Source organism: Saimiri boliviensis, chromosome 6 (genome assembly GCF_048565385.1).
Source record: "Saimiri boliviensis isolate mSaiBol1 chromosome 6, mSaiBol1.pri, whole genome shotgun sequence".
In the NCBI taxonomy this organism is placed as follows: domain Eukaryota; kingdom Metazoa; phylum Chordata; class Mammalia; order Primates; family Cebidae; genus Saimiri; species Saimiri boliviensis.
In genome coordinates this window covers 49,433,732-49,451,876 of record NC_133454.1, presented here as the reverse complement: position 1 = coordinate 49,451,876, position 18,145 = coordinate 49,433,732, and the positions used below count along the sequence as shown (strand labels likewise).

The following is an 18,145-nucleotide window of genomic DNA, read 5'->3' as shown; positions in this document are numbered from 1 at the left end:
AGATCAGTTTGGGGAGAACTGACATCTTAATTATATTGAGTCCTTTGGCTGAGCTCAGTGGCTCACGCCTGTAATCCCAGCACTTTGGGAGGCTGAAGCAGGTGGATCACCTAAGGTCAGGAGTTCGAGACCAGTCTGACCAACATGGTTGAAACCCTGTCTGTACCAAAAATAATAATAATAATAATTATCTGGGCGTGGTGGTGAGCACCTGTAGTCTCAGCTACACAGGAGGCTGAGGCAGGAGAATTGTTTGAACCTGGGAGGCAGAGGTTGCAGTGAGCTAAGATAGCACCATTATACTCCAGCCTGGGTGACAAGAGTGAGACTCTGTCTCTAATAATAATGATAATAATAATAATATTGAGTCCTTCAATCCATGAATGGTGTGTAGCTTCATTTATTAAATAAATTAATAAAGATTTATTTAAGGCCAGGCGCGGTGGCTCAAGCCTGTAATCCCAGCACTTTGGGAGGCCGAGGCACGTGGATCACGAGGTCAAGAGATCGAGACCATCCTGGTCAACATGGTGAAACCCCGTCTCTACTAAAAATACAAAAAATTAGCTGGGCATGGTGGCACGTGCCTGTAATCCCAGCTACTCAGGAGGCTGAGGCAGGAGAATTGCCTGAACCAGGAGGCGGAGGTTGCGGTGAGCCGAGATCGTGCCATTGCACTCCAGCCTGGGTAACAAGAGCGAAACTCCATCTCAAAAAAAAAAAAAAAAATTTATTTAAGTCCTTGTTAATATCTTTCAGTGTTTTGTAATTTTTAGTGTACAGGTCTTGCACACATTTGATTAAATTTATCTCAATTCATGCTTTTAATTTCTTTTTCATTTGTTCTTTTACAAGTGTATGGAATTGCAGCTGAGTTTTTTTTTTGTTTTTTTTTTTTTTTTTGAGATGGAGTTTCACTGTTGTTGCCCAGGCTGGAGTGCAATGTGCGATCTTGACTCACTGCAACCTCCGCCTCCCAGGTTCAAGTGATTCTCCTGCCTCAGCCTTCTGAGTAACTGGGATTACAGTCATGTGCCACTATGCCTGGCTAATTTAGTGGAAATGGGGTTTCTTCATGTTGGTCAGGCTGGTCTCAAACTCCTGACCTCAGGTGATCCACCTACCTCAGCCTCCCAAAGTGCTGGGCTTACAGGTGTGAGCCACCATGCCTGGCCTTTTTTTTTTTTTTTTTCCTTTTTTCACATTGACTTTGTATCCTTTGACTTTACCAAACTCACTTATTAGTTCTGATGTATTTTTTTAGGTTTCTTGAAATTTTCTGCATAGACGCTTATATCATGTGGAACTAAAGGGCAGCTTTAATTCATTCTTTACTATTTGCATGCCTTTAATTTGTTTTTCTTACTTTATTGCATTGGTTATACCTTCAGTTAAACATTGAATAGAAGTAGCAAGAATGAGTGTCCTTCTTCCTAATCTTGGGGGGAATGCATCAGTCTTACTCTTAGGTATAATGTCAGCTGTATGTTTTTCACAGATGCCCTTTATCTGATTGAAGAAGTTTCCTTGAATTTTTAGTTTATTGAGATTTTATGTTATTAATGTTGTTAAATATAAATTGTGTTTGTGGTATTATTTACGTAGGTACATGTACAGGAGCAAAGAGCTTATTCGGAATAAGAGAGAGTGCATTCGAAAGTTGAAGGAGGAAATAAAAGTTCTGCAGCAAAAATTGGAAAGGTGAGTTGTGGACACCTTCATGCTTAGAAATGTAAAAGACAAGAGTAGAATATTAAAAACAGATAATTTGTTTTTATTTAAAAATTAACTGAAAGTTTAAATATTAACTAAGAGTATTTTATAAAATAGCCAAGAAAATTTTTTGTCTAATGTGGAGCAATCTTCAAGATCAGCTAGCATTATTCATGGGGGTAAATAGTAGTCCCAGAGTACTTAAGTGATCCAAAGTCACACAGTTAGTTATTGCAGTGTGCTAAGGAGAACCTGAGTTCTGATTTTATAGCCTTTTACTTTTTCTACTCCCTTTGCCATCTTTTTCACAAATATGAGAGAGGCAAGTGTCACAACGGTCCGGTCCACTTTTGGAAAAGCAGTTTCTGAAGTGTCTAAGAAAGATAAAAAAACAGTGCTTTTCTACCTAGAGCAGTGCTAACTGATTAAAAGGGCTAATATTTCTGATGCATATAAAGTTCTTTCTCTTTTGGAGGAATTTTTCCTTTTCTGATTGTTGGTTTTACACTATTTCTGTGGAATGATTTTCTGTGATTTCCTTAGGAGTCCATATAATTTCTTTCTAGTCTAGATAGATCCCACTGATTTTGCACTTAAGGAAGAGATCCCATACACAGTCAGTGGCTTATTCTGCCTTTATCCACTTAACAGTTTTCTTTCTATGATCGCCCGACCTCTACCCACTCCCTTATTAGGCCATTAATTTCCCTCAAGGGCAACACTTTCCCTACCAGGCCTAAGATGGACCCTGCACTGTACCCCCACTGCTCCTTCATCTTTCTCTCATTCCAGAAGAGCTTATACAAGATGTGATTAGTCATCTGTCTTAGTAAAGACTTAAGCTGGAAACTGGTTCCTCAGATACTGTCCTGGAAGTGATTTACAGAACTAAGTGTGGCAGTATTTTACTTTAAAGGTTTTACTTTGTAAGGCTGGAATTTTAAAACTATTATTATTATTATTATTTATTTTTTTTTTTTTTTTTGAGACGGAGTTTTGCTCGTTACCCAGGCTGGAGTGCAATGGCGTGATCTCGGCTCACCGCAACCTCCGCCTCCTGGGTTCAGGCAATTCTCCTGCCTCAGCCTCCTGAGTAGCTGGGATTACAGGCACGGGCCACCACGCCCAGCTAATTTTTTGTATTTTTAGTAGAAACGGGGTTTCACCATGTTGACCAGAATGGTCTCGATCTCTTGACCTCGTGATCCACCCGCCTCGGCCTCCCAAAGTGCTGGGATTACAGGCTTGAGCCACCGCACCCGGCCCTTAAAATTATTTTTATAGAACCAACCATACCAGCTGAATGCAGTACCATGTACCTGTAATCCCAGCTATATGGGAGGTTGAGGCAGGAGGATTGCCTGTGCCCAGGAGTTTGAGACCAGCCTGTGCAACACAGAGAGACCTCATCTCTCTCTCCCTCTCTCTCTCTCTTTTTTTTTTTTTTTTTTTGAGATGGACTCTTGCTCTGTGGCCCAGGCCAGAGTACAGTGGCATGATCTCGGCTCACTGCAACCTCCGCCTCTCGGATTCCAGTGATGCTCCTGCCTCAGCCTCCCAAGTAGCTGGAATTACAGGCATGCTCCACCATGCCTGGCTGATTTTTGTATTTTTAGTAGAGATGGGGTTTCACCATGTTGGCCAGGCTGGTCTTGAGCTCCTGACCTTGTAATTTGCCCTCCTTGGCCTCCCAAAGTGCTAAGATTATGGGCGTGAGCCACCGTGCCCAGCCGAGACCCCATCTCTTAACAGCAACAAAAAAGAACCAAGCATACCTGGTGTTTTATAGTTGAAAAATTCTTAATTTTCCAGGAGACAATAGGATATTCTGGATTTTAAAATAAAGCATAGGACCATTTTCCTTAGTATGATAATACTTTTGTTTTAAAATAAAATGAGACCCCTGAGTTGTACCTTCACGAGGCTAGAGGGGCCAGGGAACGTATTACCCCACCTCACACACTCGACCACTGACTGTCCGTATGTCTACCTGACTCCTCAATCTGGATTTTGTGGAACCTGCTCCCAAAAAGGCATTAGAAGGAACTGCGAAGCACCAAATTTTGTCAAGAAATAGCAGCTCTTGGAACAGAGAGGCTTTCTGAATAAAAAGAACCAGCCCCCTAGCAAGGCACCCAAAGCTGCACTCAGAACCTGCAAAGAAAGAAGAAGGTCCTAGGGTGGATGGTACTTGGAAGACCCCTCCCTTCCCAGAAGAGAAGGCAGCTGCCTCCAGCAGTGGGTCAGGGTCAGAACATTCCCTGGACAGGAAAGTTGCAGTGTCTTGGCTATCCCCTTCCCCTTCAAAGAATACTGATTCTGTTGCAGCTAAGTAGATTTGCTGGGGGTGCCGTTCTGAAGATTAATAGCCAACTAACCCACTCCCAAAAGAAAGTGCCCCAGAACAAATCCTCTTAGGTCAGTGCCCCACAGAACTCTACGAAAGCTCACTCAGAATACATGCTTTGCAACATCCCAGAAGTTGCCAAGGAAGAATGGTAGCATTTGGCTGTGAAATGCTGGACACAGGACCCAAGGGGCATGTTACTTTCTTGGCTCCATGTAGCGCTGTCAGCTACAGTGGAGATATGCTTTACGACAAGTACATCATTCTCCCTGGCCACTGGACTGCCAGACCAGGTGGAGTGGTGTCCAGAAGCAGCACATGGTGAATGTCATGCTCTTCAGAATTGCTTGTGACAGATCTTGAAGAGACAGGGAAGATGGTGGGGCTTGCCATCCTCGATGACTTCAAAGCCCTTCAGAACTTTCATCCCAAGTCCCTCACCAGAGACAACTCCCATATCTTCCTCCTCCTTCCCAAATGGAAGGCTGATTACCAGGTGACCAGGTCACCATGTCTTTGAAGCGTCTCATCAAGAAGTTGCTGAACTGGGACATACGGGTTGGGAAAAGCAGGCATTCCTCTGTGAAAGACACCCAGGCCACCACGGAGCTATACAAATTGGTTGAACTTGAATGGGAAGAATACCTTGGCCAGAATTCCCCAAAAGACTGGTGACAGTGGCGATGGTGATGTGGGGAGGCAGAGGCAGCACCAGGAGCAATAGGGCAGTGAACCAATGGGCAGCTCAACCAGGTCTACATCTTTGGAAGCTAAAACTGTTGGCAAGAGAAAACCTCTACTCTAGATTTAATATCCATTGAAATTCCATCTCTGGAGTTATGTCCTGTGTCTGGTTAAGTGTCCCGTGGAAAGAGGAAGCCTCCATGTCAGAACCAGCGCTGTATCCTTTACCTCTTACATGGTGCTGTCCCCAGGTCCCTGGGTGCTCTGTGGCAGTTACCCATTTTGACTTTCAAGGGACAGGGCATACTGGGAAATGTAGTTTCCTATAGTGCCTGATCACTAGGGTGGCTATATGGCTCATTTTGTATCTTTTCTTCTTGAATAATTGACAGCACCCTCTTTTTTTTTTTTTTTTTTTTTTTTTTTGTGAGACGGAGTTTAGCTCTTGTTACCCAGGCTGGAGTGCAATGGCGCGATCTCGGCTCACCGCAACCTCCGCCCCCTGGGTTCAGGCAATTCTCCTGCCTCAGCCTCCTGAGTAGCTGGGATTACAGGCATGCGCCACCATGCCCAGCTAATTTTTTTTTGTATTTTTAGTAGAGACGGGGTTTCACCATGTTGACCAGGATGGTCTCGATCTCTTGACCTTGTGATCCGCGCGCCTCGGCCTCCCAAAGTGCTGGGATTACAGGCTTGAGCCATCGCGCCCGGCGACAGCACCCTCTTTTATCAGAAGTTTCCTGGTTGGATAATAAATTATATGGTCCCATTTCTAAAACAGCCTCTGCCTTTGGCTCATAGTCTGCATCTAGCCTGTTTTAGGTTTTCACTCATTCTTTCTACCTTGACTGCCAGAGGTGCCATTGTAGGTGAAGTTTAGTTCTCCTTAGGGTTCCAAGGCAGTGAAGGTAAGAGGGTAGCTTGGAAATCAACTTTTCTGATTTAGGAAAGCAATCTCTTTCCTAAGATAATAGAGGTTTTATTTAATGTAGTTGAAACGTCCCAGTTGGTACATTAAAAAAGAATTTATAAAGTGTTTTTAACCCATTTATGCCAGGGGTTGCAATTTTTTTGTGTGAAAAACCAGACCTTGGTGATGATCTTGAGCCGTAGGATATAAATAACTCACATAAGCTTAGGATTCCAGTAATGGAACACTAGGCATAAATGGGTTAATGGTTGCTAAACCAAGCCCCTAAAAACTCTTGATTAATCCCTTGATACATTTTTATAATGGAAAAAATAAAATGACTATAAATTTCAGGCTTTTTTTTTTAAGTTTACACATACCTGCTTGTATATGTGTGACATACCCCTTGGAAAATATAAAAGAAACTTTTATATTTTTTTCGAAATAGAGTTTCACTCTTTTTGCCCAAGCTGGAGTACAACGGCATGATCTTGGATCACTGCAGTCTCTGCCTCCCAGGTTCAGCGATTCTCCTGTCTCAACCTCCCGAGTAGCTGGGTTTACAGGTGTGCACCACCACGCCTGGCTAATTTTTTGTGTTTTTAGTAGAAACAGGGTTTCATCATGTTGGCCATGCTGGTCTTGAACTCCTGACCTCAGGTGATCTGCCCACCTCAGCCTCCCAAAGTGCTGGGCTTACAGGCGTGAGCCACTGCACCCTGCCGAAAGAAACCTAATGCATACCATTAGGTAGTAGAACTGAGGTGGTGGTAGATGGTGTTTATGGTCTGTTTTTTACTTTTCTGTATTTGAATTTTTATACCAGGTACATGCATTACTTTTACTGTTTAAAAATGTTGCCTGGACACAGTGGCTCACGCCTGTAATCCCGGCAGTGTGGGAGGCTGAGGCGGGTGGATTGCTTGAGGTCAGGAGTTCCAGGCCAGCCTGGCCAACATAGCAAAACCCCATCTCTACTTAAAATATTAGGATTAGAAGCCCATTTGAAATGTTTCCTGCCAGATATAAAACTTAAGATTGTTGGCAGTTTTAACTTTTGTAGTTAGAGCATTTTTACCGTATAGATTGTTTGAAAGTGCCCTATTAAATATTGTATAGCCTCTAGGAATAAGCGTTTCCATTGACTCCCTGTGATAAATAGATCTTTTGTCAGCGAATCTTAAAATGCAAAACCAATTTGGGCAGTAGCATACCAGTGTCTTTGCCTCTTAGGTATGTGAAATATGGCTCAGGCCCAGCTCGGTTCCCGCTCCCTGACATGCTGAAATATGTTATTGAATTTGCTAGTACAAAACCTGCCTCAGAAAGCTGTCCACCTGAAAGTGACACACACATGACATTACCACTTTCTTCAGTGCACTGCTCCGTTCCTGACCAGACATCAGAGGAAAGGTAATGAAAAGAGTTTTTTAAAAATAGTATGTATTGTTTTTTTCTGGTATAATTTAAACTATGCACCATCTTTATACCTGATTCACACTCACCTGTAAGAGCACAGGAGCTCGGAGCTCTTTGTTTTAAAGGGAAGGACTTTGTTGACTATCGCTTGGGTGGGAGTGTTCTTAATTGTCACCAATGCATTTGTCTTATCCATAGGATGATTGAGTTATTTCAGAGGCTTCGAGAACTGTCCAGGATAGTGTTCAGGTTGACAAAGGGAGATAAAGTCACAGGAGCCCTCTGATTTTATTCCACTAGCCAACTACAACAATCTCGATAGCCTAGAGCAGCCATGAAAAGTAGCTGGGACATTTGATATGTGTGACCTGGCTAATAAAAACACTAATACCCAATAAAAAGTTAGACAGTTTTGTCAAAAAACCTTAACTATTCTCCCCAACACTCTCCCTACAGGTATTAATATTTATTCATCCATGTATGCATAAAAATGCTTGTTTGGACAGAACATACCAAATGTCAAGAATGATTATCTCTAGGGAGTGACATGAGTCTGGGGATAGGAGTAGGGCTGCTATTTCACTTTTTATATTCTGCTTAGATTTTTGAATTCCTTTTAAAAAATAGAATCTTTTAATGTATATTATGAAATGTAAATTGAATTTTAAAAAGTGGTTCAGCAGGCTATTTAATCAAATAAAATAATAGTGCTTGATATTAGATTTAACAATTATAGGGAAGTTTATGTGTGTAATCTCCTGAAATTGAGCTCTCTGTTCTCTTGTTGGGCTTATTTTTTCATAGGTGTGGACTTTAGGCAAAAGAGATTGCCTCCATTATTTTGTGCATGTGAGAGAGTAGGGAAAAGGGAGTGAGGGTTTTTTTTTTTTTAAGCAAAAGTAGAGAGTTTATATTCTTCAGCTTTGGTGTAAAAGAGAAACCTAACTACAATTAGAAGCTTATTTTATATTCTTGCTGGTTTATTCACCTGCAGTTTTACTCTGTTTGACAATAGGTTAATAGAGAAATTAACATTTACTTTATATGCTTTATTCTGTCAGTTTATAGTAAAGACAAAGAATTTGACATTTATATTTTGTAGGTGAGATATTATTTACCTGAGGAAAAATACTCTTTTCCTGGGGTATTTAGCTAAAGTAGTGGAGCTAGGATTGTCTGACTTGAAGCCCTACTCTCCCAGCTCTCCAGGGTGTCACCTAGTGTGTTCCTGTGAGTTGTATGTTCAGCCAATGCTTTCCTTTTTCTTGCTTCTGTGTATTTTGTTCCTGGATGAATAGTACCACTTTAGTTGGGTTCATCTTGTAAATTCTGTAGTTGATTCCTTAATTCTTGCAGGCCTAGTCTTCTCTTTTCCATCTTCCTCTCTTCCCATCTTCATGAGAAGGAATAATCAGTGATCGTAGAACATGAACTAAAGACTCTGACCGATCTGCCTTTGGATTCCTTTTCTTTACCTACTAGCTTGGTGAACTTGGGCATTGCTTAATTTCTTTAACCTTAGGCTTGCAGTTGGTAAAATAGGGGTAGAATAGTATCTGCCTCACAGGGCAGTTGTGGTACATGAGATGATGTGTATAGAGAAAAGGGTTGACTCCATACCTTTATAGAGTTAATGCTCACTGAATACCTGTACTTTTTCATAAAGCGTCTTGCTTTCCAAAGTACATTAATTTAAGCCAAGATATCTTTTGCAAGTTATCATTATTAACATGATTTTTGTCTTCCTCAGTACGAGTACAGAAAGCTCTTCTCAGGATGTTGAAGGTACCTTTTCTTCTGAAGATTTGCAACACAAGTCTAAACCACTTACATCTTCTCGGTCTTCCATGGAAATGCCTGCACAGCCAGCTCCAAGAACAGTCACAGATGAGGAGATAAACTTTGTTAAGACTTGTCTTCAGAGGTGGAGGAGTGAGATTGAACAAGATATACAAGGTTGGCTCTTTTAAAACTTGTCAGTTACTCTTCCTTTTCTGTTTTTTGACTGTTTGGAGGTTAAGCACCTTGGTATACTTCCTGACATTACTGAACATGGTACAGAATTTTTTTCCTCCAAGATGGAGTCTTGCTGTCACCCAGGCTGGAGTGCAGTGGTGCAATCTTGGCTCCCTGCAACCTCCACCTCCCAGGTTCAGGCCATTTTCGTGCCTCAGCCTCAAGGGATTATAGGCACACAGCACTACACCTGGCTAATTTTTGTATTATTATTATTTTTAGTAGAGATGAGGTTTCACTGTGTTGGCCAGGCTGATCTTAAACTGCTGACCTAAAGTGATTTACCCGCCTTGGCCTCCCAAAGTGCTGGGATTACAGGTGTGAGTCACCACAGCTGACCCATGCTATTGAATTTTGACATGGTAATTGTGGCTTCTTTTATTCTTTTAGTGCCCTGTAAGCTTGGCTCACACACCCTTATTACACAGATGTGGAAAGATCCTCCCTCAGATTTTCTGGGAAATGATCACATTTGCTGGTATTTTTCTGCATCTGCTGATTTCTGTTTCTGTGGTTGTTTATCTAAACCCTGGCTTAAGTTAACCCAGATTTAGCATTTAGCTTTTCTGGACTTCAGCTTTTATGTCTTTTCTATATGAAGCATGCTTTACTGAAAGTTAACAAGGCAGGGTATTTGAGCAGTATGCACAATGTAAAATTGGATTATTCAGCATTGTATTCTTAAAAAGTCTTTTGACCTCATTGCCCAAATTGCTCAAAATAGCCTTACCCCTCCTTCCTTTCTCCTTTTGTCTAGGGAACAAAAAGATGATGGAAATTCCAGATTCTTCCCAGATTCCTATTGAGAGAAATTTAGCCTTACCCTTTGTTCTGTTTTCTCATTTCAGATCCTGTCTGAGACATACATTTTACAGCCAAGTGACCCATTAAGATGTTTTCCTAATGGTTTAATCTTTAAGAAATTTTGGTGCCAGTTATAAAAAATAATTTTTAAAACCTTAATATAATTACATTGAACTAAAAGCCTTCATAACCTAAAGTACTAGCTGCTTTAAAACTGTATACTGTTCCAATGCAAGATACCTGGAAAAAAAAAAAAAAAGAAACAGAACTATATACTGCTTCGTGGTTCCTAGAGGGAAGCAGAAATCATTAGGACCCTAAGCAGTTTTCTTTGCTTAGTTGTAGTAGCCTGTATGATGTAGAATGAGATCATTTTAATAAAGCTTTTGTTTTCTTTTCCAAACAGATTTAAAGAATTGTATTGCAAGTACTACTCAGACTGTTGAGCAGATGTACTGTGATCCTCTTCTTCGTCAGGTAGAATGAAAATTGATGGGAAAGTGGTCAAGGCATGTGCTAATGGTAGATACAAAAATAAAATTTGATAGTTTTTTTTTAAAACCCATTAGGAATTTCCCTAAGATATAAGAATAAACTTAAGATAGAAATTGATGTTATTCTGTTTATTTTAGGCTAAAGAAAGCAATATATATATATATTTTTACCAGCAACAGGACCTAACACATACTTGTTTGAATTCTGCCACATAGAATTTTTTCATATTGTAGAAAGGTTTGCTGTCAGATTTTAAGAAAAATTACTCACAAAATGGTACTTTAAGTAGTGTAGTGGAAAAAAACTGAACTAGGGATAGTTACCTTTTCTTTCCAAAAGTCCATGATTCTTCAAGATTTTTCATTAGCAACATGCTTTCAAGTTTTATTTCTATAATAATGAATTCCAAAAGGGAGTTGGACAGGACAGAAATTCTTACTCTCTATACAAGTTTTGTTTAGAATAAATTCTGGGAGTGGAGGGAGAAAGAGCCTTCAGGAATCTTTCTGAACCTCTTCTGGTTAGGGGGCATGGCCTTTCCGTGGCTTCTGTGGGAATAGATGGAATGGGTAGAATGGCTGTAGGAGGAGAGCCCTGCTTCTAGAATCCATTGAGGCAGAGTCCTATGGCTTAACAGGAATGCTCCATGTGAAACTCAGGTTTCCCCATTTTTTCTTTTGTGTTACTTCAAAAATCTTCACCAGTAATTGAAGTAGGTCAAAGTACTGATTAAGTGTAAGTTTAATTTGATTCTGTGATTGACTTTAATTTCTTTTTCCAGTATTTAATTAGCATTTAAGAATTGCTCTATTTTCTCCATATTGAAAATATACATATGCGCTTTTCAAATGTTGTAACAAATGTGTCATTAAAAGGGTCATCACTCTAGATAGGTAGGTGATCACTTAACTCTAAGAAGCATGTGGCCTAATTAAATATGTTAACTTAAATTTTAGTGCCAAATAAAACAGATATAGAACAAAATAGCTGCCAACATTGTTTTTGGGTCTCAAATATGCTAAGCATTTTCAGCAAGAGTGGTCAAGGTGATTTTATATTTAGATAAACAAGGTTTTGAATTGGAAGGATGTATATGTTTAGGTTATATTTGGTTTTAGATCTGAGGAGTTTAGAGTTGAATCTTCAGAGAGATCATGTAGTTCAACGATCTGGATTTCAAGATTTGGGAACTGAGACATAATCAACTCCAAGACTGTGTTTTCAGTATTTCATCTTGAATCAACAAGGTGTTTTAATATGAACCCCATATTAATCACATGCATAGTCATTTCTTAATATCAGATTACTTTGCTTCACCTGACTGGGAAATGTACATTCTGACTTACAGGTGCCTTATCGCTTGCATGCAGTTCTTGTTCACGAAGGACAAGCAAATGCTGGACACTATTGGGCCTATATCTATAATCAACCCCGTCAGAGCTGGCTCAAGTACAATGACATCTCTGTTACCGAATCTTCCTGGGAAGAAGTTGAAAGAGATTCCTATGGGGGCCTGAGAAATGTTAGTGCTTACTGTCTGATGTACATTAATGACAAACTACCCCACTTCAATGCAGGTAAAAATATCTTGGCAGAATCTATAGATGGGGGAAAATCTTACTGCTCAGGGAGAAGCACAGTCTTGTACTGCTTTTTAAAAAATTTAAACTACAACTTACTATTACATAATAATACGTTTCAAAAATATAAACAGTATGAAAGGGAATGAAAAGGAAAAACAAGTTTGTTTTACTACTTCCTTCCTTGACCACTGGTCCCACTCCCCAACAAGTATACAGTGTTAGGTTTCTTACGTAGTTTTCAAGACACGTTGTATGCATATGCTAGTTTCTATTTATCTGTGTCTCCCCCTCTTATCCCCATATAGGTTATTTTTTGATTCAACTCTGAACCTTTTTCATTAATTATTTAGCAATCTCTATATATTTAGAAGAAGAATCTACTCATTATTTTTAACAACTATATAATAATTCACTGTATGGAATGTACATATTTTAAAAATTTATTCAACTTGCCTCCCTTAGATATACTTTGTCTCTAGTTATTGTTTTTAGTGACATCTTTCTTTTTTTCTTGCTCCATCTTATGGTGCTGATAGTGACATTTTGTACATATATTTTTGCACCCTTTGGAGAATAACTAAATTTTTTTTTCTTTTTTTGAGACCAAGTCTTGCTCTGTTGCCCAGGCTGGAGTGCAGTGGTGCAGTCTCAGCTCACTGCAACCTCCACATCCTGGGTTCAAGTGATTCTCCTGTGCCAGTCTCCCAAGTAGCTGGGATTACAGGTGCCCACCACCATGCCCAGCTAATTTTTGAATTTTTAGTAGAAATGAAGTTTCACCATATTGACTAGACTGGTCTTGAATTCCTGATCTCAGGTGATCCATCCACCTCAGCCTCTCAAAGTGCTGGGATTATAGTTGTGGGCCACCAAGCCTGGCCCAGAATAACTAAATTTTACAGGTGTACTTGCCTGAATAGTTTCACAGCTGTCATAATACTACTACTCATGCTAAGAGCAAGAATAATTATCATTTATATTGGTACTTTAATGCTGAAAGCATGCTTTCAAACTTTATTTCGCTAAGAACTTACAATTGTAAAAGGGAGGGAGGAAGGTTAGAAAATGTTGTGATCTTCATTTTCCAGCTGGATAACAGGTTCTAAGGGTTCTAAAGTTGACTAATCACATAGTCATTAAATAAATAGCAGTTCCAAGATTCAGATATAATTCTCCAAATTCTGTGGTGTTTTCAACTTACATTATTCTGTCTTCACATCCTCTATGAGAGGTCTTATGATGAGCATTTTGCAGGTAAGGTAATAGGAACTTTTTGCTTTTAGTATTTATACTTTACTGCGTTACATAAGCCCTGGCACAGTGGCTCACACCTGTCATCCCAGCATTTTGGGAGGCTGAGGCAGGTGGATCACGTTAGGCCAGGAGTTGAAGACCAGCCTGGCCAACATGGTGAAACCCTGTCTCTTCCTAAATACAAAAATTAGCCAGGCGTGGTGGTGTACACCTGTAATCCCAGCTACTGGGGAGGCTGAGGCTGGAGAATCGCTTGAATCTGGGAGACAAAGGTTGCAGTGAGCTGAGATTGTGCCACTGCACCCAGCCTGGTCAACAGAGTGAGATTCTGTCCCAAAGCAATCAACACGTAAGGCAGTTCTGTCCAGGCAGCACATTATCTTTATCTTTTTTTTTTTTTTTTTTTTTTTTGAGACCGAGTTTCGGTCTTGTTGCCCAGGCTGGAGTGCAATGGCGCCATCTCGGCTTACCGCAACCTCCGCCTCCCGGGCTCAGGCAATTCTCCTGCCTCAGCCTCCTAAGTAGCTGGGATTACAGGCACGCGCCACCACGCCCAGCTAGTTTTTTTTTTGTATTTTTAGTAGAGACGGGGTTTCACCATGATGACCAGGATGGTCTCGATCTCTCGACCTCGTGATCCACCCGCCTCGGCCTCCCAAAGTATCTTAACGATTTGTTAGTGTGGTTGGGGATTAGGGAATGGATAGAATGATCATTGAACAATAACTGATCTTCACAATTGTGTATTTATGGTGTGAAGGAATGAATAACTGCTTGTGGGAGTTGTTGTAACAGTTGAAATGTACTAGCTGTTGGTAGTTGATAGGAGCCTTGTTATTGTATACACGGTTTATTTTTGTATTATAGAAACAAACAAGTGGTGTCATTTGCTTAGTGAAAAGGCTGACTAATGGCAACCAGTAAGTGAGTGTGTTAATCTGATAGAGGATTTTTATTTTATTTTGGTCACAGGGTTAGAAAATGAAATTTAGTATGTTGTTGATATCCTTACCATTAGAGCCAGGTATTATTGACCATCTAAGCATTGTATCAGATTGCATTCTCATAGTACTTAATTGTGTGAAAGTTAATTATATAAATGTCTTGAAATTCATCTCTAACCTTTTGAAAATGGACATTCTTACCAACCAAATGCTGTGGTTAAATTGATAAAACTGTTTAGCCTGAAATTTTTATTGGCTCTAATGATTTTCTCAATTTCCCTTAAATGGTTGGTATATCCAGTGATTGATTGACAATGACCAGTTTCCAAATCTTTTTTTTTTTTTTTTTTTTTTTTTTTTTTTTTTTTTTTGAGATGGTGTCTCACTCTGTTGCACAGGCAGGAGTGCAGTGGTGAGCTGAGATTTCAGCTCATTGCAGCCTTAGCCTCCCAAGTAGCTGCGATTACAGACACACGTCACCACGCTTGGCTAATTTTTGTGTGTTTTTTCAAAAGGGTTTACAAAAGAGTTTTACCATGTTGGCCAGGCTGGTCTCAAACTCCTACCTCAAGTGATCTGTCTGCATTGGGCTTCCAAAGGGCTGGGATTACGAGCTTGAGCCACTGTGCCTGGCACACTTTCCAAATCTTTAACTCTGTATTATTCATTCATTTAGCAGATGTTTAATGAGTGCCTACTAAATGTCAGGCACTGTTATCAATTGTTGCTCTTACATTGTCCATACAGGTTGAGCACCCGACATGAGAAAATCCAAAATCCCAAATGCTCCAAAATCCACAAAACTTTTTGAGCACTGACATGATGCTGAAGATGAATGCTCACTGGAGCATTTTGAATTTCAAATGTTGGATTTTCAGATTTGGGATGCTCAACTATAAGTAATGGTGCAGATTTTCCAAAAACTGAAAAAAATTTGAAATCCAAACACTCTGGTCCCAAGCATTTTGGATAAGAGATACTCAGCCTGCATTTCTGATGGATTTTATGTGTATTTTTAGTTAGGAGTAAGTATTTTTAGTTAGGAGTAAAATAAAGATGAAATATCTTGCTTTCTTCCTTTCTAAAAAGGATGTTTTGGTTTCTTATGATCTTTGGATCCTTGTGACCTTTTAACTCTATCTTTGCTTTTCCTCAGAGGCAGCCCCTAATGAGTCAGATCAAATGTCAGAAGTAGAAGCTTTATCTGTGGAACTTAAGCATTACATTCAGGAGGATAACTGGCGATTTGAGCAAGAAGTAGAGGAGTGGGAAGAAGAGCAATCTTGCAAAATCCCTCAAATGGAGTCCTCTACCAACTCCTCATCACAGGACTTCTCTACATCACAAGGTATCTGAGAAGGCATTTATTTCATGCCATACTCCCCTAGCCAGCCCTATGCCCTTCAGATAGCTAAGTCATGCCACAGTCTTCACAGTATATTTCATACGCATTTGTTATGGCAGGCACAACCTAATGGAATTAATTGTGGCATTAGAATGTGATTTCTGATGAAGAGAAGTAGTATCAGAAAGAACTACCTGTGACTTTAACTGTGTGTATGGTTTTGCTTATTTCCCAGGTTATGGGAGAAACTATGATAAGATTAACAGGTAGACTTTATGAAAACCATTCTCCAAAGGTGATCTTCCTAACAGATGCTTGTTTGTAGAAAGTTTTCTTAATGTATAGAAATATGACAAAGTTGAGTGTGCATTAATTTTACAGACTTATCAGTGGGTTCAAAGTTTACATACTTTATCAGAGTTCTTGCTGAAGTAGCCATTTCTTGTAGTTACTGATTTCTAGGGAAAACCTGCATAGGTTTTGTAAAAAGCTGTTAGCAGGGTTGTATATTAAACTGTATCCATTCTGCTTGCTTTTTATCTGAGTATTCTAGACTATGTATCATCAGATGCTAAGACCTTTGTATAATTCTTTATCAGAGCCTTCAGTAACCTCTTCTCATGGGGTTCGCTGCTTGTCATCTGAGCATGCTGTGATTGTAAAGGAGCAGACTGCCCAGGCTATTGCAAACACAGCCCGTGCCTATGAGAAGAGTGGTGTAGAAGCGGCACTGAGTGAGGTGAGAATGACTGGGAAGCCCACGTTCAGGAGGGCCGGGCTTTCAGCAGCAATGGTCAGTTTTCTTACATTTCTTTTATTCTGTGTCTCTGCTGCATTTAACCAACCCCTTTTTATTTCTCCTGTTTTTTCTTACTCTTTCTCCCTATTCTGCCGCCACAGCTTAAAGAAGCTGAACCCAAGAAGCCCATGCCCCAGGAAACAAACTTTGCAGAGCAGTCAGAGCAGCCTCAAAAGGCTAATGATGCAGAGTCTACTGCCCAACCTAATTCTGAGGTCTCTGAAGTCGAGATTCCCAGTGTGGGAAGGATTCTGGTTAGATCTGATGCAGATGGATATGATGAGGAGGTACAGAGATGAGTGCAGGATTTAGCTGTTTGTTGTTGGTCTTCTATTTCCTTCTCTTGTTACTATATTAAGGTACCTGCCAATAGCTGATATTTTCTCATTGCAACAAATAATTGTCAAGAAAGCCTAGTTTTGACCTTATGAAAGATAGTCGTGTTTCTGTTGTTAGCACTCCCAGCACGTGTTTATCTACCCAGGCTTGTACTTAATGGGGCCACTGCAGAGTCTAGATTGCTCAGAAAGGTAAAATTTAGTTCCCTTTTTGTGATTTTGGACGAAAGCTTGCCTTCTAATTTAAAGTAGGGAATCTTTGTTTTGGATATTAGTCCATTGTTTTTTCTCCAGATATAAATTTTTCAGTTGTACAGTGGGCTGAACAAATGTGGATTTAAGTTATTTTTAGTTCTAAAGCTTTAGGAAGAAGTTATAGAACCCCAAGTTATTTGTTGTCTGTCTCCTCTTCAGTTGCACTGCACGTAAATAGTAATGAATTCTGTTTCTCAGATTTCTTTCTTTTTTTTTTTTTCCTGTGGGGTATTTAAAACAAACAAACAAAAATCCTTGAAAAGATAATCCTGTGATTTCCAGGCTCATGCCTGTAATCCCAGCCCTTTGGTAAGCCAAGGTGGGTGGATCAACTGAGGTCAGGAGTTTAAGACCAGCCTGGCTGACGTGGTGAAACCTGTTTCTACTACAAATACAAAAATTAGTAGGGTGTGGTAGCGCACACCTGTAATCACAGCTACTTGAGAGGCTGAAGCAGGAGAACTGCTTGAACCTGGGCGGCAACAGTTGCAGTGAGCCAAGATCACACCATTGCACTCCAGACTGAGGGACAGAACGAGACTCCATCTCCAAAAAACAAAAAATCTTTGAAAGTTTTCACTTTGTGGAGTCATATTTATATAGTCCCTAGTTTCCAGACTGTTTTAAATGCACTGTTCATCCTAGTACAACTGTAAAGTATTTGTGTGTTTAAGATATACACCCATAGTACAGAACTAAATTGGAATTCTGACCTTAGACACTTCCCCTCCGGGAACTATAATTTAACTTAATTCTTCAGCAGTGCCATATTGGGAGATATATTTAGGCATACATCTTTCTTCATCCTACTAAATTAGAACATATAGTTTAGGAATAGCTTGTCTTGGGCAGGGTGTTGACATTATCTAGAAGGACAGAAGTGGGTGCGCATAGGAACACTGCTCTGCTGCCCTTTAGCACCCTGTTCAGCCTGCTTTCGTACAGTCTTCTGCTGAACCTTTCTTCTCTCCTTTTTCTCTGTGTTTTGTGCCCCTTTGTGGTAGGTGATGCTGAGCCCTGCCATGCAAGGGGTCATCCTGGCCATAGCTAAAGCCCGTCAGACCTTTGACCGAGATGGGTCTGAAGCAGGGCTGATTAAGGTATCTCTGTTTTTAAAATTCTAATTCTTACAACACAGGCGTCATAATATTGGGGAAATAATTCTGTAAGAAGAGAAAAAATGGGATTAAGGCTGGGTGTGGTGGCATGTGCATGTAGTCCTAGCTACTTAGGAGGCTG

The 18,145-nt window shown here is 40.2% G+C and overlaps 1 protein-coding gene across 17 annotated transcripts in view; it reads left to right on the top strand.

Moving 5' to 3' along the window:
- The window catches only part of USP28 (ubiquitin specific peptidase 28), a 77,680-nt gene that overhangs the window by 50,172 nt on the left and 9,363 nt on the right, over nucleotides 1–18,145 (top strand). For 6 of the 17 annotated variants that reach the window (XM_039471102.2, XM_074400613.1, XM_074400614.1 and 3 more), the window contains 9 exons: nucleotides 1,606–1,701; nucleotides 6,888–7,067; nucleotides 8,824–9,029; nucleotides 10,300–10,370; nucleotides 11,737–11,965; nucleotides 15,326–15,517; nucleotides 16,114–16,253; nucleotides 16,415–16,600; nucleotides 17,911–18,006. In XM_039471102.2, coding sequence (XP_039327036.1) covers nucleotides 1,606–1,701; nucleotides 6,888–7,067; nucleotides 8,824–9,029; nucleotides 10,300–10,370; nucleotides 11,737–11,965; nucleotides 15,326–15,517; nucleotides 16,114–16,253; nucleotides 16,415–16,600; nucleotides 17,911–18,006 — 1,396 coding nt within the window. Of the gene's footprint in view, nucleotides 1–1,605; nucleotides 1,702–6,887; nucleotides 7,068–8,823; nucleotides 9,030–10,299; nucleotides 10,380–11,736; nucleotides 11,966–15,325; nucleotides 15,518–16,113; nucleotides 16,254–16,414; nucleotides 16,601–17,910; nucleotides 18,007–18,145 lie in introns of those variants that run through there. The other 11 variants (XM_039471108.1, XM_074400622.1, XM_039471105.2 and 8 more) reach the window with 5 other exon arrangements.